This window comes from Rhinatrema bivittatum, chromosome 16, assembly GCF_901001135.1.
Source record: "Rhinatrema bivittatum chromosome 16, aRhiBiv1.1, whole genome shotgun sequence".
Lineage (NCBI taxonomy): Eukaryota > Metazoa > Chordata > Amphibia > Gymnophiona > Rhinatrematidae > Rhinatrema > Rhinatrema bivittatum.
This window is the reverse complement of record NC_042630.1, coordinates 13,004,532-13,026,605: the sequence shown is the minus strand read 5'-3', so window position 1 is coordinate 13,026,605 and position 22,074 is coordinate 13,004,532. Positions and strand designations below refer to the sequence as shown.

General features: G+C 43.6%; 1 protein-coding gene across 1 annotated transcript; it reads left to right on the top strand.

Annotated features, from left to right (window-relative positions):
* Positions 1–921: 921 nt before the first annotated feature.
* On the top strand, positions 922–22,074 carry LOC115077348 (extracellular calcium-sensing receptor-like). Its single transcript, XM_029579641.1, has 6 exons — positions 922–1,079; positions 5,772–6,063; positions 10,853–11,689; positions 12,922–13,149; positions 16,835–16,958; positions 21,152–22,074. Exons 1-6 carry the CDS (start codon positions 922–924, stop codon positions 22,072–22,074), a joined length of 2,562 nt encoding a protein of 853 aa, XP_029435501.1.

The window sequence follows — 22,074 nt, the reverse complement described above, 5'->3', positions numbered from 1 at the left end:
ATCTTCCAAGTTCAAGCCCCAGTGCCCTCTCCCTCTTCTAATCTTTATGCACCCCCCAATTCTTTCAATTATTTTTATGAGTTCCTTGTTCATTGTAAAGCCTGTTGCTACTTTTTGTTTCATGTCAACCGATGAGATGTTCCCAACGACCATTGGTATATAAAAACAGTTAAGTAAATAATTAAATAAATAAATAAATGCACGCACATTTCACGATTTTGGCGCGTGCCTGCTTTTAAAATTCACCTTTTAGTCCCTTGTGGAATGCTTTGTTCCTGTTTATAACTTTCCGTGTTGCTTCTTTTACATCCTTATTTCTTGATTGAATTATGGCTGTCCCACAGGGTATCCAAGTACTCTTACTATACAATTTCTACCTCAAACATGATGACAGGTCAAGGTATTTGGGGGTGCCTGAAATTATTGGAAATATGTAAGTGAAACCATTCCCACCTGCTCCAACAATCCCTAGGATAATATACAGATATGCAACCTATAATTTAATTAACTACCTATCATGAAAATCATACATATTTATCCCAATAATTATAGACTACAAAGAGAAAGGAGTTATTTTATTAATTATAAGGGAGTTATGGTCTATGAGGTTTCAGCTAGGGAACCATCTTATATAAAATATCAAAAGATGTGAAGGACACATATTACAAAATAATTTTACTTGACACTCAATGCAGGAGGAATGCTGTGATGCTGAACTGGCAACATGAAACTATAATATGATCAAATGTAATTGATGCCAACATATGAATTGAAAAGTACACACAAGCAATTGAAGACTTTCATTATTTTGGAAAACCTGATTACAAGAGTGTACATGCATTAATGTTTTTCATGTTTAGAACTAAGATGGTCCAGGGCATTGTTGTGATTTTCCTTGCAATGTTGCCTTCTCCTTGCACGATGACACAGGTTGTTGGATGTAGGCTTCCTCAGCAGAACATGAGAGCCTTCCTCAGGGAAGGGGATATAGTGCTGGGAGGAATCATTCTTGTCCACTGGAAACATTCATTCCCTGACACCAGCTTCAGAGAGGAGCCCTCGCCAATATCCTGTGTAGAGTAAGTAATACCGAGTATTACACTCTTTGCCTTGTTTTGCATAATAATGAGAATACTGGAAATATATCAGGATTCACATAAATAATTTTGCAGATCTGGTAAGATAGGCACCCTTTCACAATGAGACACATGAAAAAATAAACAGGCACAAAAGGTCATACTGATATGAAAAGCACACAGACATACTCCTAGAAACGCATGAAAACTTATTAATGTATATGCAGACTGGACTTGCCATCTCACATAAGTGAAGTAAAATATGTTGAAGCACTCCTGGTTTTGCAACATTACATTCATTTTTAAGGGAAATGAGGAATACATCTCCATGCACTCAATAAGCCAAAATCAGGACTGGATCAGCCTTTTTGGGTCAACCTAGTTAATGTAGCAACGCTCATACAGCCACAAAGAAAGCCAGTAAAGGAATATAAAGACAAAGATAAAACACATATGCACTTTTATAAATACACATGAAAGCACACACAAAAGACACACAGGCATCCTCATGTAAACATGGAAAAGTTCAGAGATAAACACACATTTACAGATTTATCCCTGGTAACACACACACTCAACCAGCAAATGGAGTGTGCAGAATCTGAAAGCTGAGTTATACTGAACTGTTGTGATATTCTTCTATCAAATGTATTCAGTGAAGAGTTGTACCGTAAGATAGGTCATCATTACATACATATCATTTTTTAGTATGAAATATTTCCTTCATCCTGCGGAAGCCGCACTGGTAAAACAAAGGACTTCCTTGGTGTTTTCTTTACTTTTGCCGTTTTTTGTGTTTTTTTGCAAAATCTTTCATGTGTATCTAGTCTGAGCAAGGAGCTTTCTCCAACAGAACATTGAGGGATTTTTTTTTCTTGTACATTGTCTCAATGATTTTCTCTCTTTCTTTTTGTGGAAAGCTATTTTGCTATTAAGATATCCAAGAGCACTACTGCATGCTTGTGCACGGTACATTCAACATCTTTATTATTATTGTTTTTCTTTTTGAGCAGCAATGATTAAAACCTGTACCTCTAGGAATATGACAGTAATTTAAAAATACTATGAGCTGCCTTTTTTAATCCATTTTATATATGTCTTTGGTTTATGCAATTACAATTGTTTTGAATTTTGGATTAAATTGCTTTAATTTACATGATTGAGCATACTAGATAAGTTTTATCATTAGTATTCTCTCTTTTGTTACTTTTGAATTATACAGTAAAAAACCCTTTAAATACTATTAATACTGCCCATTTAATATATATATACTGTATATATATATATAAGGGAGACCCACACAGCACCATGAAATGAGAGTGATTATAAAGTATTATGCATTTGCCCAGATTTATATTAAGGGAGACAAAGGAGGAAATGCACACACAAATGTAATCATATATAGACTAGACAAACACACACATAAATTATGCATAGGGACATCAGAAAGTATATTAGGGATGTGAATCGTGTCCTCGATCGTCTTAACGATCGATTTCGGCTGGGAGGGGGAGGGAATCGTATTGTTGCCGTTTGGGGGGGTAAAATATCGTGAAAAATCGTGAAAAATCGAAAAATCGCAAAACCGGCACATTAAAACCCCCTAAAACCCACCCCCGACCCTTTAAATTAAATCCCCCACCCTCCCGAACCCCCCCCAAATGACTTAAATAACCTGCGGGTCCAGCGGCGGTCCGGAACGGCAGCGGTCCGGAACGGGCTCCTGCTCCTCAATCTTGTTGTCTTCAGCCGGCGCCATTTTCCAAAATGGCGGCGAAAAATGGCGGCGGCCATAGACGAACACGATTGGACGGCAGGAGGTCCTTCCGGACCCCCGCTGGACTTTTGGCAAGTCTCGTGGGGGTCAGGAGGCCCCCCACAAGCTGGCCAAAAGTTCCTGGAGGTCCAGCGGGGGTCAGGGAGCGATTTCCCGCCGCGAATCGTTTTCGTACGGAAAATGGCGCCGGCAGGAGATCGACTGCAGGAGGTCGTTCAGCGAGGGTTCCGGCGCCTCGCTGAACAACCTCCTGCAGTCGATCTCCTGCCGGCGCCATTTTCCGTACGAAAACGATTCGCGGCGGGAAATCGCTCCCTGACCCCCGCTGGACCTCCAGGAACTTTTGGCCAGCTTGTGGGGGGCCTCCTGACCCCCACGAGACTTGCCAAAAGTCCAGCGGGGGTCCGGAAGGACCTCCTGCCGTCCAATCGTGTTCGTCTATGGCCGCCGCCATTTTTTGCCGCCATTTTGGAAAATGGCGCCGGCTGAAGACAACAAGATTGAGGAGCAGGAGCCCGTTCCGGACCGCTGCCGTTCCGGACCGCCGCTTGACCCGCAGGTTATTTAACTCATTTGGGGGGGGGGTTCGGGAGGGTGGGGGATTTAATTTAAAGGGTCGGGGGTGGGTTTTAGGGGGTTTCAGTGTGCCGGCTCACGATTCTAACGATTTATAACGATAAATCATTAGAATCTCTATTGTATTGTGTTCCATAATGGTTTAAGACGATATTAAAATTATCGGACGATAATTTTAATCGTCCTAAAACGATTCACATCCCTAAAGTATATAGATACAGAGAATAAAATGTATTAGGCAACAAGACACTATCAAACACATAGGGAATCGTAGGTACTCAAACATTATTTAATAAAGACCCATCAACTATTTACAAAGAGAGAAGTTAGGATTAATAAAATATCATCTTGCAGTTTTATTTGCATGTGAAAGTTAAGGTTCTGTGTGAGGGGCAATGAAGTACAATCACAGTCCATGAATTGTGCACATGAGTAGTCATTTATAAACAAATTAAGTAGTTCATGATTCAAGGCCAAATCTTAAGTCGCACCACTGACCATTCTCAATAGCTGCTGGTGTTTCTAGGGATTGCTGCTTTCAGGAATATGTTCTATTTATGATGATTTCTTCAACAACAAAAGGATTTTTTCTTTTTATTAAGTAATATTTTTTATTAAGTTACTAAAAGATCTGCACTGGCTACCAATCGACAAAACGTATTGAATACAAAATGCTTACGATAAACCACAAAACCATACATAACAACAAACCCAATTGCCTAAAAACATTATTCCCAAAGCACCATCCCCAACGAAACACAAAGCACTTCTAGCAATTCCTACAATTTCATCAGCAAACCTCACAACAACCAGAGAAAGAGCGACCTCAGTAGCTGGCCCATACCTATGGAACTCACTCCCAGAAAACATAAGGCTTCAAAATGACATAAATCTCTTCAAAAAACTACTCAAAACTTGGCTATTTCGACAAGCCTACAAAGATGGTATCGGATAAGCAGACAACACTGACATGGTATCAGATAAAACACTGACATGGTATCAGATAAAAGAATTATAATGGATACATAGACAGTATTAGGAATGCAGTAATTTACCTTTTTACATTCATTTTTGTTTATCATTCCCCTACTAGATAATTTTCATAATCTATATCATTTTTGTACTCCACACCTCTTTTCTATGCTATCATTTTGTACTCTCTATATCATTTCTGTTCTCTCCTTTTATCATTCCTCTACTATATCACTTTTGTACTCTCCTAAAACATTATTGTACTTCCCTTGCCAATTGTCTGTAAAAGCACTCTATACCATTCGTATACCCTATATCATTATGTACTCTATTATATCATTCCTTTACTATATCATTTTTACACTCTCCTTGTCACACAGTCTCTCCTATGTCACACGGTCGGCCGATGGTCGGCCCCTGTGACATAGTGAGGGCAAAGGTAGCGCCGGTGCCATTTTGAATATTGGCAATACGGCCTGAGTGCAGGAGGTCGCTCCCGGACCCCTGCTGGACTTTTGGCAAGTCTTGTGGGGGTCAGGAGGCCCTCCCAAGCTGGCCAAAAGTCCCTGGGGGTCTAGCGGAGGTCCAGGAGCGATCTCCTGCACTCGGGCCGTATTGCCAATATTCAAAATGGCGCCGGCGCTACCTTTGCCCTGTCACATGGTAAGGGCAAAGGGCCATCGGCGCCGTTTTTATTAATGCAGCCGATGGCCCGAGAGCGGGAGATCACGCCGGGACTCCCCCACTGGACCACCAAGTAGTTTAAAACATTTTGGGGTGGTTTGGGAAGGTGGGGGATTTGTTTTAAAGGGTCTGGGTGGGTTTTAGGGTTGTTTTGCTGTGCTGGTTTTCCTGCCCTCCCCCGATTTACGATTTTTCACGATAAATCTGGGGAATTTCTATTGTATCGCGACTCTAACGATTTTTGACGATTTAAAAAATATCTGGCGATTTTTTTAAATAGTCAAAAAACGATTCACATCCCTAATAAACCATATTAGCCTTAAATGTGGTGCTTTTATCAAAACTCTTTGACAGAGCTCAAACAAAGCATATTTAGAACATCCTATCTTTCTCATCTGTTGATTGCTGTTAAAGAAACTTATAAGTCAGATGACTCTTTCTTTTCTTTGAAAATTGATCTCTGTCTTATAACTATAGTTATAAATAATATATACTTGAAATATACCACAGCTGTTAAGATGGTGCAATCAACCTATTTATCATTATAGCTTAAATTTATTTTAACAGTAGAAAATACAGGAATACAAGTATTGGTAAGACCAGTAATATTCCCAAGTATTATTTACCATCATCTGTAAACATGCAAATTCATTAAAGAAAGCAATGTTAAACTTATGTCCTCTTAGCTTCCAGGTGCGGTCCTACCGGGAGGTGCTGGTGGTAGCCTTTGCCATACAGGAGATAAACCACAATCCTGACATTTTGCCGAACATCACCTTGGGATTTAGGATCCATGGCTCCTGTTTCTCAACAGCTCTGGCCGTGGCGAGTACCCTGTCACTGCTCTCAGGAACAGAGGACCCCGTGCCAAACTACCAATGTCCCTCCAGTGCCCCATTATTAGGAGCAATAGGAGAAGCCGCTAATGAAATCAGTATCACTATGGCAAGTTTACTAGGTCTCTATAAGATTCCACAGGTAAGAGAAACAAACTGATTCTCTTTTGTATATATAGTTTCCAACTGAGCAACAAGAGAGCCCAAATGACATGGAGTCTTCACGCTACCCTTAATGTGGAGCCTGAGCCCATCAAAAACACCCACAGGTTCAAGCACAGACTTGGGATTGCATTTTCAAAGCTTGCAGATAAGGAAGGCATCTAAAATAGAAACACAGGCATTCAAGAAGACAGGTAGATCACTAAGCATATTTTCGGAATTTCAGATTAGGCATCTTATCTAGAATTTGGAATTTGGGATTTAATTATTCACTATTCCAAACATCTGCTGAAAAAATGAAAGTGTTCATAAAAGTTGTTTTGCAACCAGATATAATGATCTAATTTTCAATATATTAGTTGCCTAAATCAAATCACCTATACCACAGTACAATGTGTCCTCATGTCTTTTTATCTCATGAAAGCATTCAGTCCAGTTTGTATATGGAGTGTTATACATCTAGACCACAGTTTTGAGTAGCCTGTCTAGTTACAAGATTTGTGAGTTCTTTGCATGTGTTTTCTTTGTAGTAAATTTACGAAGGGACATTACCCTGCAAAATTATCTGGTTATCTTACTGACTCTGCAGGTGTTTAGAAAATTGACTATATCTGTCGATCTATCTATCTATCTATTTGTTTATTTATTTATTTATTGTCTTATAATCCATTACCTCCCAAACGTAGTTCGGTGTAGCTAACACTTCAACATACATATCAAATATAACACTTAAAATAAGCCTAAAATATAATAAAATAAAGCGACATCAATGATTACATCATACTTAGGTGTATGCCCTTTGAAATAAAAATATTTACAGTCCTTTCCTGACAAATCTTTTTCTAAACATAATACCTTAAAGTCGAATTTTCAAATGGCCGCATGCGTAAAAATTGGCGCTTAACGCGCGTGGCCGGGCCCTGCGTCCGCTGTGCGCGTTTTTAAAAGGGCCCGGCCACGCACATGTGCCAATATGCACACAAGTGCCGGGTCCTGAAAAAGGGGTGGGCCAGGGGTCTGGTCTGGGTGGGGTGGGGCAGGGCAGGACAGAGGCCGGCTGTGACAGAGGTCATTAGACACTGTCCCTGGGAAGTGCTTGCAGGAAGCCGGCCACTGCACGTAACTTACTTCTGCTCACAGAAAAAAGCTAAATTCGGCCCCCCAGCACATGCCAGCCACACATGCATGATGGATTTTAAAATCCGGCATGCATGAATGCGCGGCCAGTGGATTTTATAACATGTGCACACCAGCGGGTGACAGGAAGCAAAAGGGGCCTGAGAACTATGCTCCAGCCAGGTGCTTCCCCCCATGTGGCAGTGGCTGTACTGCCCTTTGGGATGGCCCAGGGCTTCAAGTTACCCAATGAGCCATCCCACATTGCTTGGCCATGCCTCCTCTCCTACTGAGCATCCCCGTGGACCTTCCTTTCTTCCCCTGCTTTTGCCTGTGGGTTCCGCGGCCAAGGGCCAAGCAGGCCTGCAACAGTGGGAGAGGGCTGAAGGTGACATCAGCGCAATGTCCACGTCATTGGTCTGTGCGAACACCACAAGTTGGGCAACATCATCGCCCCATGCATCAGGAGACACCACGACTCCCTGCCACCCCTGGCAGTAGGCACATGGCGCCGGGTTATCAGCGGTGTCTGCGAATGACACAGCGTCGCGCCTATATATTGATAACAAAACCAGGAAATCACCTAATCCAGTAATCCCATGAAAGTCCCACAAATGGGCCCACAAAGGGGCAGGACCTTTGTTGGGGTCTTAGGTAACCCCACCAGGTGGTGGCCTGCCTGCTGGTCACCCTTTTGTACACTAGTGATCAACATTGGATGATGACACTTGCAAGGGGAGGGGATAGTATATAATCATCCTGTCTACTTTCTATTAATTATTTTTTTATGAAGAGCTACTCAAAATAAAATGGCCAGTTAGTAATTTTGGCTGGTGATAACTGGGTGGTTACCAATTTTCCTGGTGAGGGTAGTATTTCACTTGTTTTTGTGATGAGTTAAGAAAACATTGGGGCAGATTTTCAAAGGGGTATGCGCGTAAGATACGTGCGTACCCCCCAAAAACCTGCCCCAAGCTCCCCCTGCACATGCCGAGTCTGTGTTGAATAGGCTCGGCGGTGCGCGTAAGCCCCGGGACACACATAAGTCCCGGGAATTTCCCGGGGGGGGGGTGTCAGGGGTATGTCGGGGGACATGTCGTGGCGGCACATCACCCGGGGGCAGGTAAGTGGGCATGGTTCCGGCCCGTGGGCATTTCGGGGGCATGGCTGAGGCCTCTGAAACCGCTCCCAGGCCAGGGAATCGTGCAAAGGTAGCGGGGGTTTTAGATAGGGGTGGAAGGAAAGTTCCCTCCGAGGCCACTCTGATTTCGGAGCGGCCTTGGAGGGAACGGAGGCAGGCTGCTCAGTGCGCGCAGGCTGCTGATTTTGCACAGCCTTGCGCGCGGTGACCCCGGATTTTAAAGGATATGCGCGGCTACACGAGTATCTATTAAAATCCCTCCTACTCTTGTTTGCGCCTGGTGCGCAAACAAAAGTACGCGTGGGCGTAGTTTTATAAAATATACCCCATTGTATCTAAGGTTTAACATCCTTAATACAAGTCCTACTTTTATGGATTATTCTATTCTTAAGAAAAAATTGGAGTAGAGATCACATTTACAAGAAATATTTTGATGCCATCTAAGGCCTGGATTCATAATTCATCACAGAATGCTGAATACAGCGAAAACAGGGGGAGGAGGGGGCGGGCCTGCAAAAGCCCGCATCCTTCACACCACCGTGGTGTGCCGGCTGCCGGCTTTCGCACTGAATAGCACCACCGTGAAAGGTAACGTTGGTAACACAATGTGGGCAGTGGAAAGACTGCGTCTGAAAACCCTCCCCTTCCCTCCCATACCCCGAAGTGGCTCCAAAAACTCACGCCGCTCAATATTTGATAACGAACGTTTATTAGTTTGGACAAGTAATGGCCGCAGCCCATAAGCATTACATTCTAGAGATGTGCATTCGTTTTTGCTGAATTGGAAAATTGCAACGAAATTGTCCAATTCGGCATGTTTCAGTGAGCCCGAAAAAAATCAGGATTTTCCCGTTTTTTCGCAAAAATTCGTTTTTCTGATTAGTGCGCACTAACGGGAGTCAGTGCGCGCTAACTCCCCGTTAGTGCGCACTAACTCCCGTTAGTGCGCACTAACAAAAACTAACAAAAAGTAACAAAATCTAACGGTTTTTGTTAGTGCGCACTAACGGGAGTTAGTGTGCGCTAACCGGGAGTTAGCGCGCACTAATGGGGAGTTAGCGCGCACTAACTAAAAATCGATTTTTCGCGAAAAAAAAGACCCGAACCGAAAAAAACGACATTTTCCATGGCGGCCGAAAAATGAAGAACTACACGAACACAAAAAACGATGCACATCTCTACATTCACAGTTAACTAGACAGTAATAAATTGATATAACAACCAGCAACATTATCCATAATAAACAATCCTGAAACTTGTACTTAGCGAAAAGTGACCAGCGCTCCCCCGCTAACCAGTGCTAATCCCCTAATTAGCTGAGGCACATGCACCCCACTCGGCCGTAGAAGCTGGAGGGCTGCCAATGACTCCTTGGCCGTGAAAGCCACAGCGTCAATGACCCGATCATAGAAGTCAGGGTCGTATGGTCCGATTGCCTCATTACTCTCACCCCTCTTAGCTGTTGAAGTGTCGAGGGTCTGCATTGGGCTGCTGGCTCCCGGAACTGCCTGCTCTAGTGGCTCGAGGGCCTCCGGCCCCCGGGCCATGAACTATTTAACCTAAAGGCAGGGTTTTCGCTTTCGCTGGTCACCACGCCAAGGTTCCCTGGTAGAGAATCACTTACCGGGAAAACCCCCAACTGCTCAATTGGCTGCGGCCATTAGAGACAGGAGAGCTTCAAGACAATCTTGCAGATCACTGTTAAAGATATCCCACCCTATATTGGAGAGATGAACGCCATCAGGCTTGAATAAGCCTGGGCTTTCATCCAGTAGATCATGTTTTAGTGATAAACCATTGACTGTGGGCATAAATTTTGAAATCTACTTATTAATTTTCTTGCAAACCTTTTCCATCGCACGGTGTGTTAGCTCACCTCTCCAGATCCTATGGGTGGTGATATAGGACCAGACGATTACTGACTTTGGGAGCATGTTATATAACGTGACCAAATCTTTTTGTATTTTTTGTGTCAGAGCCACACTCCTACTGAGAGGCAGGTCGCTACCCCCCAAATGTAAGATAATAGCTGCGGGGGGGGGGGGGGGGGGGGGGGGGTGCTGTATTTTTGTAAATCAAGGACAGTCTGAATTAACTGGTCCCATCTCGTTCTGGGGATCCCTTTCCAAAGCAGTGAACGTTGATGAGCCCCCATACCAGGGTGTTCACCCAAAGGCCGCTCGAGGGCCCTCTTATGTGCCTAGCATTGTCTGGAAAGGACATTTTAAAGCTATAATAACTCTTTAAGTTTACGCATAAGGATAAACAAAATAAATTTGTAGCCATTCATTTTGTATAATTACATTTACTTCTCAGCATTTCAAAAAGTAAAAATTAAAAATAAACGTAGTCTATGAATCCTTGAATTGCTTTACTTATTTAAAAAAGGAAAAAGAAAATGTATGTGTTGTGAAAGAATACAGTTACAAGCTCCATTTATCTTCTAACCTTTTGATCTAAAAAGAATTTGAAGGAATGATTATGTATTATAAATTCACTATTTTCTTTACAGATCAGCTATGCATCCAGTATTTCAGAACTGAGTGACAAAATTCTCTTCCCTTCCTTTTTCCGTACTGCTCCCAATAACTTGCTAGAATCCCAGGCCATGGCTCTTTTACTTCAATATTTTGGCTGGAGCTGGGTAGGAATACTTGCTGAAGAAAATGACTATGGTGCTAGCAGTGATAGTTTAAAAAAGGAAATCACAAGGCTCGGAGGATGTGTGGCCTTTTTAGAAAAAATCCTCATTCCCCCATCCAAAGAAATAGTGATGAGAATTGTAAAAACTGTAAAACAGTCTACAGCAAAAGTAATTGTTGTTTATTCACATGTGAGCAGTGTTGCCCCTATATTTAAGGCAATTGCTAAGGAGAAGATCCAGGGTAAGGTCTGGGTTGGCACAACTGCCTTTATCATCACCCCAGACTATTTTTCTGATGACACCTGGCAGTCACTGAATGGTACCCTGGCAATGGCTTTGCACGTCAAGGATATTCTTGGATTCAAGGACTTTGTGTACGGCATCCAGCCTTCCACTTCTAAGGATGATATCTTCATTAAACCTTTCTGGGAGAAAGCATTTAGTTGTACATGGCAAGAAGATATCCACAATCAGACCCAGATGATCAATATCAGTAGAGGCCCTTCATTTTGCACAGGGACTGAGAAGGTAGAACACATAGACCCTGCATTATTTGATTTCAACAATTTAAGATATACCTACAATGCATATCTAGCTGTGTATGCATTTGCACATGCCCTGCATAATCTACTTTCCTGTAAAACCGATGATGGATCATTGTCTATAGGATCATGTGCCACAATTGATGAAATCCATCCACTACAGGTACAATTTGATATAACCATTTTTTATTGTGGAATTTCTAGTTTCTCATGGTATGAATATGCTAGTTTATTCATTCCGTCGTGTTACATTTCCTTTCAATTCTGGATATTTTAATGTCATTTTACTGCATTGATTATGAATTCTCTGAAAAGGTTCATAATGCCAGCAACTATCAGATAGTAGGGGTAAACATTGTTATGAAATTCAAGAATACATTGGATAAACGTAAAGAAATCTTAGTGCCAAAATTTTCTGTACTTCTTTGAATGAAACTCTCATTCCAATGTGATATTAAACATGCAGAGTGATTCATATTCAAAAGGTTTGTTCAGCTTATGTCCAGGATTTAGCCAGACAAACCAAACGTTTACATATTCCCCCCACTGACAGATACATTTTAGCTACTGAATTCATTACCTGGAGGACACTGACCCTGATAAAAGAAGAGGCAGCACTGGGGATCATTCTTGGATGGGCATAAAAATAGCAGGGCAGCGCTGATATTCAACACCACCCTCATAAGTTTATCTGGGTAATTCTTGTCGTGGTCCAGAACAAGTCTAAAATTATCTGGGTACCTTTACCAGGATAACGTTAGACATAATCATCTGCATTCTGTATTTTTCAGATTAGGCAATTATTAAGCTTAAATTCCACAGGCCAGCAGTAGTTGGAATAATCTTTCCCCACTCTGCTAAGTAAGTAAGTAAGTAAATAAATAAATAAATGGAAGATGCTGTGGGGCTTTAGCAGTCTGAGTCGCCAAGTTTTTATTTAAAAAAATGCCATGGGCTGCAGCACCTGATCCCCCCAATCATCCCCTAAACCACCCAAACCTGCCAGTTCCCCTAACTCCTCTTTTGGTATTAATATGTAAATGCCTATACCACAGGCTCATACTAGCAGATTGGACATCCTCAGTGACATCTTAGCAATGCCTTCTTCTCCAGGCTGAAGAGCCCTTACCTATTTATCTTTTCTTCATAAGGAAGCTGATGCATCCCCTTGATCATTTTTGTCACTCTTCTGTGTACCTTTTCTAGTTCTGCTCTGTCTTTTTGAGATGGTATGACTAGGGCTATATGCAATACTCAAGGTGTGGTCATGATATTCAGTTGTTTTGATTCTCACAGAATGTGCACTCTGCATCATAAGATTTTGATGGAATCTGTTAAATCTTGGTGCTTTATGTTTTGTGGCATTTTTAAAACTTTCTTCTTTGGCTTGCTTAGGTTCTACAGCATCTCAGACATGGCCGTTTTGTCACTGGATCTGGTGAGGAGGTGTTTTTTGATAAGAACGGTGACCCTCCAGCCATTTATGACATTCTGAACTGGAAGATATTTCCAAATAGGACTTATCAGTCTATAACAGTCGGGCACTTCAATTTTTCAGCTCCACAAGGTGAACGGGTCACCATCAATGAGAGCTCCATTGCTTGGAATTCATTCTTTTCTAAGGCAAGTATATAATATTAGATGTGAACATTAAATTGGACTTGGATGACTTCACACTGGACTCATAGTCTCCCATGATGGACACACTGTTATGAATCCTTCCCATGGGCTTCCCACGCAAGCAGGCTCCTCACCTTTGCTGCGTTCTCAATGCGGCCGGACACCGCTGACGTCGGGCCTTCTGCGCGGTCGGAGCCGCGGACTCTGTTGCCTCTTGCGGCCCTGGAGGCCGCCCATCATGCTCTCTTCAATGCGGCCAGAGCCGCGGACTTCTCCACCATCTTCGTGGCTGGAAGCCGCAGTCCCCGGGCTTGCCTGGCGGATGGAGCCACCTTCGGTCCTCCTGCAGCAGCAGGAGCAGCTGTCGATGTCAGGGCCTGCTCCTCGGCCCAGCCCTGCTTCTCCACATCAACGTCGGTGCAGGGCCGCTGTCCATGGTCCTGCACAGCTTCCTATTCCTGCTCCTAGGTGCACGGCTGCGCCTCCTTGCCAGATTTAAAGGGCCCACGACCATATATACCCTGGGCCCCACCTAAGGACTGTTTCCTGTATCAGCCCTATAAAAGGGCTGTTCCTGCATTCCACCTTTGCTTTGCATCAGAGTTACTTCACTCCTGGAAGTTTCTGTCTTCCAGCACTCCGTCAGGTCCTTCACGTTCATCGTTGGAGCTCCATGTCTCGTCTGCTTCTTGTGCCATGTCTTCGTCTCCTGAGGTCTTCGTCCAGGTTTCCTGATGTCTCGTTTCCCGATGACTCGCTCCCTGATGTTCCAGGTTCCTGATATTCTTCTCCAGCGCCTTCCAAGTTCTCCTGCGCTCTTGAACCTTCTCGTCTTGCCAGCTCCATGCTTCTCCAGGTGACACGTCTCCATCATTGGAGTTGCCTGTAGCTGGATTCATGTCGTGCACTCCTGAGCCTTCCTGACCTTCCAGCTCCTGTAGTTCTCCGGATGACACCGGCTCCATCAAAGGCATTTCGCCTCAGCTGGATTCTTTCTTGCGCTCATCCTGCTCTCCGCATGGTCTGTGACCATCCTCTTTAGGCTGTGTAGGGCATGCAGTGGGACAGGGTGGTCCTTGACCAGTTCTACGGTAGACTGTGTAGGGTGCCCTGAGAGACAGCCCAATGTCTAACCTTCCCAGCTTCTTGTCTCGTCTTACAAGTTCCTCATCATGTCAAGAGTCTTCCACGATCCTTATCCACTTCCAGTGTCTCCACATCTTTGTGTCACAAGGCCTCCATCTGCCCTCATCCTCAGTCCGGGCTGCTGCTCCATGCCGATCCAAAGCGGCAGGTCCAAAATGGCTGGGAACAGTCGGAGGACTGTTCATCTACCAACATCAACTTGTTGGCTAGGGGAGCATGCAGGTCCAGAAGAGGGTAAGGCCTTGTCTCTGCAATGCTGGGACACACCGCCAACCTTCGGTTTGGTCCTAGATTTGTCTGGGTATGGGCCGAGGCCCAAGGGCATACGAAAAACCCCTACATAACACACACTAATACCCAGAAGCAGGCATATAATTATTGCAACAACTCTAAGTCAGATATTAAAGTGCACTTAAACTCACAAACAAGAGTATTTTTTTGAGAGTTTATGTGCAAAAAACATGCTACTGACTTAATAAGATCCAAAATTAGGAAACTAACATTATATTAGTGTAATAATAAAATATACAGAGTAACTATATCACAAACATAAAATAATAGACGTTTTTGGGATCAATGCAGTAAATAAGGTATGCAGTAATTTACCTTTTTATCTCATTTGCATGTCATTAACATCCTCCAATAGTGCATGCATTATTGCACATTTATGAATGTACTTGAGTGACTTTAATCATATTTCATTGAATTCATCAGCCTCTCACAAAACTCAATCGGGCAAATTTTAAATGCCCTGCGCGCGTAAATCCGCCCGGATTTACGCTCGCAGGGCCCTCGCGCGCCGGCACGCCTATTTTTCATAGGCCGTCGGCGCGCGCAGAGCCCCGGGATGTGCGTAAGTCCCGGTGCTTTTTTAAGGGGGCGTGTCGGGAGCATCGCCAAATGACGCGGCGTTTCGGGGACGTGACGCGCCGTTTTGGGGGGCGGGTCCAGGGGCGTGGTTTCGGCCCGCGGGCATTCTGGGGGCATGGCCGCGCCCTCCGGAACAGCCCCTGGGTCAGGTCTTGTCGCGCCAGCAGCCCGCTGGCGCGCGCGAATTTATGTCTGCCTCCTGCAGGCGTAAATCCATGGATAAAGGTAGAGGGGGGGTGTTTAGATAGGGCCGGGGGGGGGGGGGGTGGGTTAGGTAGGGGAAGGGAGGGGAATGTGAGGGGAGGGTGAAAGAAAGTTCCCTCCGAGGCCGCTCGGACGCGCGCAGACTGCCCAAAATCGGCAGCCTTGCGCGCGCCAATCCCGGATTTTATAAGATACGTGCGGCTACGTGGGTATCTTATAAAATCCAGCGTACTTTTGTTTGCGCCTGGTGCACCAACAAAAGTACGCGATCGCGCTATTTTTTAAAATCTACCCCAATATCTTTATACTTCCAAACAGTTTTTCTTTTCCATTAACATATTTTAGTCCATAACACCAAATTGCCATGCTTGCATGACCGCAGCATAATTTTTTGCTAAAGGCCTCCTGCAGAGCTACCACCATCTTTAGAGGGTCTACTATTTATATTACTCTTTACTTATACAAACAATGTGATATTGCATCACAGCAACTCCTTGTGACCACATATGAATTAATGTACATACTACACCCTCCCTTCCTGTTCTCTACACAATAGGATGGGAGGGGGGCAGAACAATAGGAGAGGAATTGGGGAGGAGAATGGCTGTTCCTTGTCTGCTCCAGGCTCACCTCCCACTTCCTTGCCTGCTACCTGAAGAGGAGGGTCTGCAACCTCTGCTGTTCTGCCTCTTAAATTTGAAAAATGGTGCAACTTAGTCGCCCACAAATTAAGCCCTGATATTATTGAAATTCACTTTGATTTGATTGACAAGTGATATATCAAATTAAACTAAACTAAACTGATCCAAGGAATGGGGCCTGAACCTCAACATCTAGATTTGAAGTAGGTGCAGATATCCCTGCTGATAATTATACATGTGAGGATTTCAGAATGGAAGCTCCGCACATTCTCTCTCTTCTGTAACCTCACCATGCCCCTGTTCAGCCACCAGTAAGAAGTCCCTGCGTTGTAAATAATGTGAGCACTTTAACATGAATTGAAGGGGAATATTTTTCAGTGGGTTTTTTTTCTGCAGGTGAACTGCTGTTTACTTATAGCAAATGCTTTGAACATCACCCTCCCTGTTTGGTTCTGAGTGTAGAACATGCAATGAGCTTCCAGAACTTTCTATGAGCTGAAAGTAGTATGGCTTTCAATATTAGCAATTGCTTAATGTCGCCAAGTAATTCAGTCTATTCTGCTTTTGTGATTGTTTCTTTATGATTTGCATGATTCATACAATTATTGCACGTCTCCTTTATAGAGAGTACATGATTGGTTTCTGTTCAGGGGACCAAACCCCCACAACACTGAATAATTTTCATATTTACACCTAAATCAAACGGTGTGGACCCTTAGGCCGAGGGAGAGTTGGTGCAACCTGCAGGGTGGAACCTTTGTCACCAGTTAAGCGTCATTTGTATAATTATGGTCAGCTCAGCAAATGTTCTCTGCTCTGTTCTGAAGGTGCCAGACTCAGTCTGCAGTGCCAGCTGCCCTCCCGGGTTCAGGAAAGCCGCAAGAGAGGGAGAGCCCGTCTGCTGCTTTGACTGCGTCCCCTGCGCTGATGGGGAGATCACCAATCAGACTGGTGAGAGAAGGATAAAATATGCCTTCAGAACGATTGACATTAAGGTTTTGTTTTTCTACCTAATTAAAAAAGGGGAAAAATAAGTCTGTATGGGTACACCCTGCTGCTAATCAGGTGACCATTCATATCCCTTAGTTTAATTTTTTTGAGAAATACAAATTTTATTTGCAAAGAGAAGCATAGGCTGAAGTAGGCATGGTGGTGAGGTGGTGTGAGTTTGTGTGGCTGTGTCGATTCACTTTCTGGCTTCTCTCATTGCATCTGTTGATAACCAGAAAATGTAAAAAAGGGATAACTCTCAGCTGCTGCTATAATTTACATATGGAAAAAGCAACTTTCAAAGACATTTGCCAGGAGAGCTTAGCATTTTCCTGCTTGCGTTCCCCAGGCTGTGAATTTCCCTCCCTTCAGTGGTAAGAAAAGTAGGATGTATAAAGGAGCGACGTAGAAGTAAAATGTATGCATAAATTTCACTTTGAAATCTCCACTCATCACTCAGGCTTTGCACTTGCTGTAAACTAGGAGCAAAGAAGAAAATAATTTATTAACATGTTTATTATGTACATTTCTAGATTGCTCCTACCAAATATGCTACAGAGCAGTGTGCAACCAAATTTAAATAAAATAATATTGAGCGATATAAACTAAAATATGCATTTGAAACTTTCAAATTTCTGACACCCCCGCCCCTCCAAACATTTTATTTATTTATTTAAAAATTTTTATATACCGTCGTTTAGTAATGCACCATCAGATTGGTTTACAGAAAGGCACATAAATAATTTTGGTTTGGTCTATAACTTAACTAGTAGGTACCAATAAATTTTCATTTACATGATCAAATAATATACTCTATATGGATCATGGACTGGGTATTCCAGTTATGATTAATAGAATATCCATACATAAGATATACTGTACTCACTCAAATTAATACTTAGGCATGAGAATAATAATAAAGCAAGGATATCTGCTATTTGGTGGCTTTTACCTGTGTGTAGGGGTTCTTTTTCTTTAGTACTCCTTACTCCCCATTCTCACTTTGAAAAGCTTTTTTTGAAGAGTCATGTTTTTAAACAAATCAAAACAATAATACAGGGGTGGCCAAGGCGTGATCCTTGAGAACCACAAACAGTCCTGGTTTCTCAGGATATCCATAATGAATATACTTGAGATGCATTTGTATGCAAATCTATTTCAGACACGAGATGCCTGCCTACCTTGTGTTTAAATATCAGTTTTTTATGAGGCTAAAAGTACACATGTGCACCTGGAAGGAGCTGGATCCTGTTCTTGGGTCAGGTACTCCTCTCCCCGGGCCAGCCCGAGCTGGCAAAACAGTGCAGGCAGTCTTCATAGCCTTTGGGAGGAGGCAATCATTGCCATCATGAAACATCAAATACCTTGATGGCCAGTTTTAGGTCCTCATGATTGAAGAAATCTCATCTGCAGCCGTCTCTGCAATAACTGAGCTACATGAGTTGGGAGGAGATGTATAATCGAGGAAAATACCCTGGATGGTTCTGTGAATGAAGGGTTATGGCACTAGAACTTGGCTGGAAGATCCTTCTGCCTCCACCAAAAAAAAAAGAAAATCAACGTGCAGTTCAATATTTATTTATTTATTTGAAAAATGTATGTGCCGCATCATCTAAAACTCTGGGCGTCTCACAATAAAACATACATAATAATATTCGGTGGACTGGAGACCATTAAGGGTACCCGGGTAACTTTACCTGGGTATTGAATGGCACTTTGCCGGATAAGCCTGCTGCTGAATATACCCGGACTGCATTACAAACCTTAATTTTCTCAAATCTAGACTACCACAACTCCTTATTTCTAGGACTGCCAGATGCCTCTTAAAACCATTGTAAGTACTGGAAAATGCATCTGCAATACTTTTCTTAGGATCCAAGAAATCTGATCACATTACTCCATCGTGGATCTCATCACACTGGCTGCCAGTACACCACTGAATCCAATTTAAAGTACTAACATTATTATTTAACTTAATTCACTCAAGTAACACTGATATGTTTGGCATAACGATACAACCTTACACACCACCGTGATCATAGTTATGCTCAGGCTTGTGAACCCTTGGGTCGACGGGAGGATGGAATACCTTAGGAGGAAGATCCTTAGGTTCTCCCGTCGGGTGGCGAGGCAGGAACAGAAGACATGACCAGCTGACCCTCGGCACTGGAGACAGAGGCAACTGTGGAGGCAGACGAAGAGTTGTGATGTCGAAGAAAGGAAGTGTGTCTTCATCATGGGAAGTCTGCGGTCCCCCCAGGATGGGCCCGTAGGGACCCGGACCTCTGGAACTTACGTGGACCTTTGAGAGGTCAAGACGTTCAGTGCAAGGACTGACTGGAGCTTCACACCTGGAAGCCTGTGGTCCCCCCGGGAGGAGCCCGTAGGGACCCGGGCCGCTGGGACTTAGATGGGCCCTTGGGGACGATGGTCAAGAAGAAGTCTGAGGTCAAGTGCCAGAGGGTCATCGCTTACCAGTCCGAGGTCACACACTGAGGGATCACCACTTGCCAGTCTGAAGTCACACACCAGAGAATCACTGCTTGCCAATCCGAAGTCAATACCAGGAATTACCGCTAGCCAATCCGAAGTCAGGAACCAGGAACACAAGACGAAACAGGAACAAGGATCCAAAGCACAAGAACTCACCAAAGCAAGCAGACCTGACTAATCATGGAAGTTGCCAAGTCAAGGAATGAGCAGAGGAAGCCTCCTTATAAACTTCCTCTGCTCTGGATCATTGAAGACAGCTGAGTGTAATTAAAGGGCTTAGGTCCCTTTAATTCTGGTGAGGAGGCACGGCCCAGCGCCTAAGATGGCGGTGGCCATCTTGGATTCCGGCCGTGGGGGAGAAGCTGTTACTGCCGCACCGGGGAAGCAGGGATGGCTCCCACCCATATGGGAACCCCGGGGGCCCACGCCGACACGCGGGAACTGCAGCACTGGACCTGGGCTTCTCACGCGGTGTTTGCCGTGGCGGGTCACCACCGCGGTCAGGTAGGGGGATGCGCCCATCGACGGCCACGGGCACGGATGGGCGCATCCCCAGGTAGAGAGTCCATCAAGCTAGGTTGAGAGAACCTTGCCCAAATCTCATCTTGGAGTGAGTTTCCTCACTCCAAAGGCCAGCAAATCTTCACAAGAGACCACTGTTCTGTTCGTAGGTGTCACGTAGATGTCAAAGTGGCCCCTAACCCCCCCACACTCTTACCTAAGCCCCACCTTGAGTTACTAGGTGGGCCTACCATAGGGATACAAATACCTACCTATGGGCCATGACATTATGGCCAGTCTCTCTCTCTCTCTCTCTCTCTCTCTCTCTCTCTCTCTCTCTCTCTCTCTCTCTCTCTCTCTCTCTGTGGTTGAATGCAGAAATACAACAGGTCTGGCACTTATTGCAGAATCTGAAAATGGTATTGCAATTTGTGCTAACTTAGCTCTTCACACAGGTAATTAGTGATAAATGCTATATTAGCATAAAACACACCCCTTTTGCTATCGCATGCGGTACTTACCGCATTTTGATAAATCCAGGCCATAATTAGAAGAGTCGCTAAATGATGCTTAAGGAATAAAATAATGAAAGATTGTAAATTTCCCATGGACACACAAATGTACAAAATTATGTTATACCGATTTAATCTTTCACCAAATGTCATAGAACATTTCCATGTAACACCTATCAGAACATCCCACCTTATGGTTAAGAATGACTACTTATGTACTCTCTCCATCATGCACTATGTTCTTTGGGTATTGACCTGATCTATGAATGTATTGACCTGATATATCAATGTCTCCTATAAACCGTTGCGATCTTAATTTGGAATGACGGCATATAAAATGTTTAAATAAATAAATAAAATTTCAATATTGAGGTAAAGCACCCAGATAACAGCTGCTTTTCTTATCAGAGTTACCTGATCACCAACTAAAATATAGTCACTCCTCGAGAACACTTCCATTGCTACTACTTTTCAACCAATTACATTTTCTTTAGGTAGAAAACTACCTGGGCATAATTTCTCTGGGGAATGAAGGCAAATTTTAACATCCATGCTTTTGCTCAGGCAAATCCAAAAGCTACCCAGACCAAACCTTTGAATATTGACCTCAGAGTTTTTAGTAAGTATGAAACATTTTCTTTTAAACAGATGCTGCTGACTGTCAGAAGTGCCCGGATGATCAATGGTCAAATAGGAATCGTGATTCCTGCATTTCAAGAATTATTGAATTCCTGTCTTATGAAGAACTCCTTGGATCCGTGCTCTGTGCTATCTCCATTCTCTGCTCTTTAGTCACCATTGCAATATTATGCATTTTTATTAAATACAAGGACACTCCAATAGTCAAAGCCAACAATAGAGAGCTCAGTTATCTTCTCCTCCTATCCCTTGTGTTCTGCTTCTTGTGCTCCTTACTATTTATTGGACGTCCCACGAATGTGACATGTATCCTCCGGCAAACTGCTTTTGGGGTCATCTTCTCTCTGAGTATCTCTTGTATTTTGGCTAAAACCATCATAGTGGTGGTTGCTTTTAATGCCACAAAACCCAACAGTGCATTAAAGAAATGGGTTGGCACCAGAATTCCTTCTTACCTTGTCCTCTTGTGCTCAGTAATTCAATTTATTTTATGTCTGGTTTGGTTGGGGACTGCTCCACCTTACTCAAGTGTTATCCTGGAAATAGCACAGAAAATGATAATACAGTGTTCTGAAGGGTCAATTGAGCTGTTTTATGGCATGCTGGGGTACCTGGGCTTCTTGGCCTGTGTCAGTTTCATTGTAGCCTTCCTGGCCCGAAATTTACCTGATAACTTCAATGAGGCCAAATACATCACGTTCAGCTTGCTGGTGTTTGTGAGTGTCTGGATCTCCTTTATCCCAGCCTACCTGAGCACAAGAGGGAAGTACATGGTGGCTGTGGAAGTTTTTGCTATCCTGGCCTCTAGCACTGGACTGCTCGGCTGTATATTTTTTCCGAAAGTTTACATCATCCTAATGAAACCAGACAGAAATACCAAAGACTATTTATTGGGGAAAACAAGTGTCAGGAGCAGAACTGAATTTAGTTGA